The 9,795-nt window shown below is 37.3% G+C and overlaps 1 protein-coding gene across 1 annotated transcript in view; it reads right to left on the minus strand.

Annotated features, from left to right (window-relative positions):
• The window catches only part of GTF2B (general transcription factor IIB), a 30,155-nt gene extending 21,532 nt beyond the window's left edge, over positions 1-8,623 (minus strand). Inside the window, exons 1-2 of the mRNA XM_079944006.1 lie at positions 8,558-8,623; positions 4,435-4,541 (exon numbers count right to left, since the gene is read on the minus strand). Of these exons, the coding sequence (XP_079800132.1) occupies positions 4,435-4,541; positions 8,558-8,574 (124 nt within the window). The 5' untranslated portion in view covers positions 8,575-8,623. The remainder of the gene's footprint in view (positions 1-4,434; positions 4,542-8,557) is intronic.
• Positions 8,624-9,795: the final 1,172 nt, after the last annotated feature.

Here is a 9,795-nt window from a genome sequence, read left to right on the forward strand (position 1 = left end):
TGTTTTAATAGCTGTTACGACAGCTTACTAACCTTACACTTTGCAGCCTATAAATCATGCCCAAACAATATACAAGGTCAAACTTATGAACAAAGTGATAATCTAAATATGATTATACTGCCACCTAGTGCTCAACTTTTAAAGTGTCATAATCACACAGGATTTGGGAGAAAAAACCCACACAGTGCTGTTACAGCCAACACGGTAGAAATAACAAAGCTTTGCTTTAAAAATTGGCCCTATTTTAGAGATCACTACCAATATCTTAAGGGTCACTGATGAGATATCCAATGACAAATCATAATACTTCATACGTCTAAAATAACAATCTTATAATTCAAATACAAGAGGAAAGTCAATTAAACTATTACATGTTATAAGTAGTACTACAAACAGCTACAAAAAATTGGAAACAACCTAAATTACCTGAGAGACTAAATACTACACAACCATTTAAATACTGGGGAAAAATTAAACAGGACATCAAACATGTAACAAATTGTATTTTCCAAAGATGGCAGCAATAATATTTCCCATCCACATGTTCTTCTGCAACATGACCTTGTCACCCTCACATTGAGGTGGGGCTATTTCTCCTCCCCTTCCAATCTAGGTGGGTTGTAGGGCTGCTTTGACTAATAGAATGCAGAAGTGACCCTGTTCCAAGGCATAGCCCTTAACTACTTGAGTCCAGCTTCCGTTCTCGCTGAAAACACTTGCTCCTGGGCTATTTCTCGTAGAAACCAACCACCATGTATGAAATATGACTACTCTAACACAACTATGGAGAAGCTTTAGAGGATGACAAACCTCTGTGGGGAGGTCAAGGAACAGAAAGGCATCAAAATGCAGATGAAGATGCCGTTATGGAAGTGGATCCTCCAGGTCTAGCCAGTGCCGAAACAATGGCCCAGATGAATCCTTCCCAAATTAATGACCAATAAAATTATGAGCAAAATGAAATGGTTGTTATAAGCCACTGAATTTTGAGGTGATCTGTCATGTTACTGAAACAGAAATTGGTTCCTGAAAGTACAATGTTGCTTTAAGAAAGTCCTAAAACACATGGCACTGGTTTTAAGACTGAGTGGTGGGCCTCAAGGAGTCTACCAATGAAGGTTTGAAGGACAGTGAGAAAGGTGTTATTAGAGACTAGAAAAAAGGTATATTATATAAAACATTTTTTGTATTAATTTCATTTAAAAAGATAATAGTAATGGGCTCTCCTACTTGATAACTCAGTTGAGAGGGATAATATATGGCTCTGAAGGTAACAGTTGAGCAGTATCTAGTCTTGGGTTTAAAATTAAGGGGAGTTAGTGACAACAGGCTGCTTTAAGTTTCAAGAACATATTAAATATTAAGTAAGTACAGAGTGGTCCAAAAACAATTCTAAAAGAGTTTGTTTCTAAGGTTGTCTGGTGATTATTTAAACAGAAAGCTATTCAAAATGCTTATTCAATAAATATAATATAAAAACTTTCAGACAATGTAAAATTTCATGGCAAGTACAATCAAACTATGTACACCAAGATTATTTATTAGGAAACACATGATGATGTTGTCTAGATATAAATCTCCATGAACATCAATATCTCAAACATGAAAGAAGCCACAAATTTTATGCCCTCAATGGACTGCAGAATATTTGTCCAGCTTAATTTCTTCCCCATTTCCATAGTATTAGAGATAAAGGTTGAATTGAGCTGGCAACAAAGCATATGCCTTTAAACCAGCAAGATGATGCAAATCTAAATTTATTATTGATATATGACAATGATATACATTTGTGTGTGTATGTACGTATGTATATGTTATTTTTAAAATTCAGACCCATGGAATGTCATGATCAATTAAACTATTCTCAACATAATTTGACTGATGATATCCCTAGCAAAACAGAACTTTTTTAGCAGACTCTTGCCTGCCTCCCCTTGTCTAGTCATGGAATAGATTCTTCACTTGCAGGACATCATATTACACATTTAACCACAGTATCTGTGAATAAGGCTACTGTATATTTTAAATCAAGTGTTTGTTATATTTTACATCAAAAAAAACAGTATCATAAACAGGTATTTCTATATATAGAGAAGTTTAATCAGATTATATTTTTAAGTTTTCAGGTCTTAAAATTTAGCCTAGTAGGTTTAGTTAGATTGAAAAATAGTAGTTTTGATGCTGTTCAAGACTAATAATAAAGCAAAACTAAAAGAAAATTAACTTCCCTTGGTTTGATATAACAGAAAAATGCAACTAAAAATTAAGGATTCCAAGCACAAAAAAGCAGGTAAGCCTTGAGAATTATATCTTCCTTCTCCAGTTGCTTAATTTTATTTACCCAACTATCTTGCTAGTCAAAGTGGAAGTGAAGCTGATGGAAAGACTGGAAATATAATGCAGTATTTTTGCACTACTTCTTTTTAAGTGGCTACAGAAGTTAGGAGAGCCAAGAATCTGAAATTATCTTCAGTCTTCTGTCTCTGTCTCACTCTTACATATTATCAGTTCAATCTTAATACTTTGGAAGAGACAGAATGCTCTCATTTAACTTAGGGGTCAGCAAACCTTTTCTTTAAAGGGCCAAAGTAAATATTTTAGGCTTTCCAGGTCAAGAGGCCAAACTGACTTATTTTTATTCTTTTATTTTTGTGAAGAAATTCTGCTGTGATGAGATATTCCACTATATATTTTCTAAATTTTCTGACCATTGTTTTCCTGAGTTAGTAGTATTGTGATAAGTGCTTAGTCTGGTAATGTCAACGTCTGTTGTATTCTTCTGGCACATCTACAGCATCACTGCATAATGAACACAATGCTTTGCCACCTAATTCAGTAACAACCTACGCTCCACTGTGCCTTAAAAGCATGACATTCAGAGTTCAGCTTTTTTTCTCATTTTGACATGATGGGTATGCAATGGTAACAAAATAAATAAAATGTTTCAGTATGGAGATATGCCTGGCACTCAAAAATGCTGTGGGTTTATAACTGCTTCACTGGGATTTGTAGTGCCCTAAGCAGCAGTGTGATGTGATGAGAGCACCACAAATGGTTTCTGTTGCAACCACTAGATTCCGCTACTGTAACATGAAAGCAGCCATAGACAATATATAAACAAATGAGTGTGGCTATGTTCCAATAACACTTTATTTATGTGTACTGAAGTTTGAATTTGATAATATTTTCATGTGTTCCCAAAATTATTCTCATTTTTTTCAAAATTAAAAAACATAAAAGTCATTCTCAGCACACACACCATATAACAACAGGTGATAGGTCACAGTTTGCCAATCTCAGATTGAACTCATTTTATTACAAAAGACAACGGCAGGATAGAAATTTGGCTCCCATGCAGGCAGTGGAGCTAGACTGCCAGACTACTTAAACTCCCGTTTCTGCACCTCTAAAATGAAGACACCTCACAAGTGTCTCCAAGGATAAACTGAGTGAATATGTAAGTCACTTAGAACAGTGCCTAGCATATAAGTATATTAACTGTTAATACTGCTTACTGAGCAGAATATAATTGCAAATGGATTCCGATTCCTATTAACAACTCTGTATGACTTAAAACTCCCACTGGAGGTCTGAGGCAAGCAGTCTATTTGCATGAATATTACAGATGTCCTCCAAGCAAGACACTTCCACAGTATATCCCCACCCATGTTTCTGTTATACTTCCCACAATCCTACTAGCAGTTTCAACCTTGAGTATTTCAAACTTCAAGTAGGACTCCTTTTCTCAGGTGCTGGCGGCAACCCCACCATAAGAAAATTTTTGAACAGACTATCTCTATCCTAAAGTTATGCTACATATCTAGATTAGTGAGAAAGTAGAAATAAAAGTGATATTTTAAGAAGTATTATTTTGACACTAACAATTTCACACTAGAAATTCATAAACAAATCATTCTGTATGAGCAAATGAAAATTAAATCATTTTTGATGACTAAAAGGCCTTGGATGACACTCAGTACCTTTATAAAGATATACCTTTATTACTCCAAAATAAATCATGCTTATCTACCTTTATTACTCTAAAATAAATCATATTTAAATATACAAAAGTCGCAAAAGTTAGATTACATTTATTCATTATTTCATATGCACAAGAGTGCAAATGTTTAAGACTACGGATACAGGAGACAAAGGACTAAGGGCCTTTTCTTCTGGATCAGCTATCTCAATTTTAGATGTTCCCTCCTACCCCACATTATGAAATATATGCGTTTGTACAGACAATAAAATATGGTGTCTCTGATTTCACTCTTACTTATTTCCTTTTTTCTAATTATTTTTGTTTTACAATAAATATGAATTACCTGTAGGGGGAAAAAGTCAGAATGTATTCATTAAAAGAGAGTTTGGAAAATACACAAAAACAAAATGCCCCAAATAGTGATTTCATTTAAAACCATAGTAACTGCTCACCTACAACCAGGCCACATTCAGGACAGATCATATCACCAGCTCTGTAGTCCTCCACTAAGATCGCATCTGGATGATTTGGACATGTGACTCTTGGAAGAGCATCCAAACTAAATGAAAAAAAATTTTTTTAAATAGCCTCCTAACCAACATGCAACAAAGTACTAATCTTTTGGGGGGAAAAAGAGGAGGATTTTGAACATTTTTCCAATAAATTTATAATACATTTACATTTATAATACATTTAAGCTAAATTCTCAAAGTAAAAATCCTAGGTTAGGTTACTTTAAATCCTAGCTAGTATTAACAGATACAATTGGAATTGTTTTTTGTAAGAACAGTTATTGGTTTGCAGAATGGAAGGCTTTAAAAACTTAAATGGAAAACAAGTGTTTTTTTTCTTTTAACATGTAGGCTACTAAAATGTTTATAAACCTTGATTAACATAGAAATGACTAGCTACCATAATAACGGTGCAACATTTACACATAACCATCTGGGTTTGTGACCCTTGCCACTTATTTCTATGGTCAGATAATGAATTTCAAGTCTTTGTTTTCTACGTGCTGCATACCTTAGTAATACACTTAAGAATAGTACACTGAACCTAAAAGGTATACAAATGAGGGTGGTAGAGGTGGCTAGGACCTGATGATTTCATTTAGACCAGAACTAAGTTTGTGAGCCCTCAAGAAATTGTTTCAAGATCTACTTTTTAATCTATCTGTGATATTAACAATTTGTTTAATTTATTTTGAAAATAAGGCAGTCTGGGGAAGACACATCAGCCTTAAATGACCTAACAGAATCAGTTCTAAAAAGCATCAAAGATATTTAACATAGATTTAGTAATTATTTCTGTGGGTGTGGCCTTACAATCACAAATGTCTGGTATCACTGAAAATAAGCCCTTTTTAAAAGTTCACCTGAAGTTAATACAGAACAAGGTTATGTTATGACCACCACAAATATACACATAAAAGACAACATCAAGCATTCTTAAAGTATGTAAATAGGTATCTGTGGTTTTGGATAAAGTTTCTCAAAGTAGCAAACAGTTCAGAATGTTAACTTTCAACATAGGTGATACCCACAGAAAAAATGATAAAGTAATCCATATTCCCAAAATTTATATATTCAGATTAACCAGAACACATCTTGGATCTTTTCACTATGGAAAGAGGGAATGGAGATTTGTTTTATATTCACATTTAGTCCATAAATTTCTACTAGAAAAATATTTTAATAAATTATGACAAATAAAACATTAAGAAATTAGTATAAATTATTGAAGAAAACCATGTAAAAATAAAGGAAAATGTTAGTAAAGTAACAGTAATTACAAATGCATAAAATGGGCAGCCATGCGGCACACAGCATACCAAGGACTGATATATTTCATACTATTAATAAGTAGACATACTATTGTGTGCGTGTATATGTATATAAAAATGATATGGAAACATCTCAAAGATATCCTAAGTGAAAAGAGTAAGGTGGGGATTTTACAGAAAACTGAAAAAAAGTATGAACTACAGTTATATGCAGTAACATGAATAAATCTCAAAATGCTGATAAAAGAAACCAGACACAGAGAAATACATATACATTTATATATAAAGTTTAAATCAGGCAAAACAAACCTATGGTGTTAGAAGTCAGGATGTGGTTACGTTTGGGAAGGGGTAATGACTGAGGGCATAAAGGAGGCTTCCAGGGTGCTAGTGGTATTTGATTTCTAGACCTGGGTGGTAGCTATGTGTATGTGCTCACTTTGTAATTGAACTGTACACTTGTGTGTGCTAATTTCACAAAAAAGGTAAAAAGCAAGGTAGCACACAGTGTTTATATTAGACTACTTTTTCGAAGAAGAGAGGTTAGGACTATATGCATATGTTTGTGAAACCACAGAATCACTATGAAAACACCAAGAAACTGGTTATAATGACTGCTTTGGAGAATTAGATGGCTAGGAGCTAGGGAAAGAAGGAACTGCTTTTCACTTTTCTTCTTGCTTTTCTATGATTTGCCTGTGTTACCTATCCAAATAAAATGAAACTGTGCTCAAGCAGTCAATTTTAATGAAATTACCCACAAGGGTAATACAAAAGAAGAAGCACAAGAGCGGGGTGGTGGGGAAGTAAGGGAGAGAAACAAGAGGGAAGGAATGGAGTAAACCACCACCACTGAGATTAAAATAACTCAGGCTGCCTAAGAAGCCACATAATGCCAAACTTCACTTTATAGCTATCATGTATTAGGTGCCTACTATGTGTCTAGTACTACACATATATTATTAATCTTCATTAGCAATTCTGAAAATTAAGCATTACCTCCATTTTAAAGATTATGCTCAGAAAACGATTTTCCTAAAATCACAGAACTAGTAAGTGGTGGAGTTTAGATTTTAAGTCACAACATTTGTGTTCTTCTCTGTGAAAACACCAAGCAGTTTCATAGCCTAGTCACTGTACATCTTCCTCAGGGGGAAAAAAGCTAAGGACAGAAATACTAACATTTACCTTTGTTCTCACTGGTAGAAAAACTCAACAGATGGACAGCAATGACATACATTTAAGAGCTGGACATGCCTAGAAAAAATTTACTTCAAAGAAATATTTCAAAGATTTTTTTAATGAAGAGAATAAAGGCACACAAAGGAAATGTATTCTTTTGGTAAAGAATCTATCAAGTGAATTTACTATATTTAACTATTACAACATTTCTTACAAATACCATTTCCTGTTCTATTATATACAAAAGCTTAGCCCAAATATGACCACGTTTACCTTTCAGATCTACTGCCATGAGAGAATACAAGTCATAGATAAGTGGTTTGGGAAGCTATTTCTCCATTTACCTACAAGGAAGCCTTACCTGGCAGAGCCACACCCAGTTAGAATGACTGAGCATTCAAACACTGAATTAGCAAACAAGTGTTTACTAATTCAGTAACAAGTGAACAAGTGTCCCTGGCTTTAAGAGCTGTGTCCAAGTAGTTTTAGCTAAGGCTGCCTCCTCCCCCAACCTTTTAAAAATACAGTAACATAAAGCAGTAAGCCTTGGTAGTTTACCAGAAAGGGCCTGGATTTCTCCAGCTTACTATTTTGTGATAATGGCTTTCATCGCGAATTCAATTCCAGAGATGATAACAAGCTCAGAAAAATTATGCCAGAGCTACCTTGCCTTCCAGAAGCTACAGAAGTTAATTTGATACTTTTAATACATGAGTTAACTAGAGGCCAAGTGTGACAACAGGAAATAGATATGAGACTCTACACTCTGTTCTAACACTAACCTTGGATAAGTCAACATTGGCATGACTCAGTTTACACTTACGCAAAAATCCTAACATATACCTCATGGTGGTCATGAGAGATATAATTAGGGTCTGCAAACATTTTTCACGTCACAGGATTAAAGGCTGTCTCTAACGGCACTGTATGCACTTCCTGTAGATATGGGTACATCACATTTTTAAAATATAATATTAAAGAGTGACTACCCAGCATACATAATTTTCTGCAGGCAAGATCTTCTTCAAGAGTATGCAGACGACATCTGTAATGAAATCTCTTAGAAGAGAACTTATCAACTCTTCAGAAATGCCCTAGCTTCCACTTCAAAAGGCCTCGGGGATGGCAATCAGTTTCTCTCAGCCTTACCAATGCTGACGTCCCTAACTTTCTGGCTTGTCAGATCAATAGGGGCCTAAAATTAACCCTTTCCCTTTAGAGAGGAGGATTCACGGACCCTCGGGCTTGTTGAGCCACAGATGGAAAACCAAGCGTAGAAAAAATTAACAAGAAAAAAAGGACGGGTGAAATATCCGTAAAAGACGCGAGGCCAGGGGCTGGGGGTACATGAGCCTTCACACGGTGGTGCCTGGGTGAGAAAACGGCCTAGGACGCTGGCGGAGAAATGCCGGCGGTTCGGTACCCCCTGCGACACCCCTGTCAGCCCTGCCTCTGGGAGTGCCTTTGTCCGGGGCGGCCGGCCGGTCCTGCCGCCTCTCCCCGCACCTCCGCGGCGTTTCGCCCGACGCTGAAGTGCCGGCGGCCACTTTGCAAGCCCCCGCACTCGCCGCCCGCCCCTCAGCTGCCCAAGCTCGGCTGGACGTACTTACCGGCTGGTAGACGCCATCTTCACGGCCACTGCAATTCCAGCCACCAAGGACGACCGACGAACCGCAAACAGGAAGCGATTGTGACGGAGAAACGCTGCGAGACTGGCTTTTATAGGCGAGTCGCCCACGCAGTCGTAATAGGGCGCGGCTACGGGTCGGGAGAAAGGCCAAGAAAAGTGAGCTACGCCACGTTCTTTGCGTTTTCTTATTTTCCTATTCAGTTTCGGTCATTCACTGTGGTGCCTGAGCCAATCGAGGAAACTACCTAGGAAAATTCACAAGGGCACCCTGCAAACGAGCTACACCAGAGGTACCCTCAACTTGACTGAGTTAAAACACAAAGATAACCCGGGCATTGTGGAGAGGGCAAAGCCTGCATTCCCGATGGCTAACCACCCTTCCCCCCGCCCGGAGTCAGCTACTCGAGTTTGAGCGCAGTTCTTACTTGTCCAGAGGGGTGATTCCACCAAGGTACTTGGAATAAAGAGAAATTCACTTGGGTCAGGCCGAACAGGTGTCAATTCAGGCTCTGTCATCAGCTAGCAAGCTGTGTCTTCTTAGGCACGTCCCTTTGCGTTTTGGTGCAAGGGGTAATAGTATCTGCCTTGCAAACCCTTTTAGAATTGGCAGGAGATGAAACAAAACCATGTAAGAGCACTACACCGTGAGGCAGGGAGATGTGGGCCCTAACCTGACTGCTGTTTTCATGGTCTTTGCAAATTTGGCATAGCTGAAATATAGAGAACTTAGCAAAAATGGTTAGATACTGCAAAAGCTCCCTAGATTTATTAATTAGCCAAACTAATGTCAGAATAGTACTAAAAATAACAGCAACACTATCACTACTTGGCTGAAAACAAACCACCCTTGGCCCTGTGGGAATCGGAGGAAAAAGGGTTTCTTTGGGGATGAGAACTTAGGATATAGTGGCTGCTTTATTCTTTTGGGCATGGGACTTAAATGCCACTGAGCCCCCATTGTTTTCTTGAAAGGTGGGAAAGACTCGCTTCCTTAGAAAGAACAAGAGGCAGAAGTTTAGGAACTGAAATCCAGATGGGGATGGGAGAGCTTTTTTTTTTTTTTTTGGTCTTCCGTGCTGTAATTTAAAAACTTGACTGTACTTTTGTACTTTTATGGGGGGTTTTCTCCCTCAATATCTGGTAAAGTTTCAAAATGCCAATTTATTTCAGCTGTGCCAAATGCAACCACGAAAGAGCTTGGGGGTGCTGCACCCCAAT

This window comes from Stenella coeruleoalba (genome assembly GCF_951394435.1).
Source record: "Stenella coeruleoalba genome assembly, chromosome: 1".
Classification (NCBI taxonomy): Eukaryota; Metazoa; Chordata; class Mammalia; order Artiodactyla; family Delphinidae; genus Stenella; species Stenella coeruleoalba.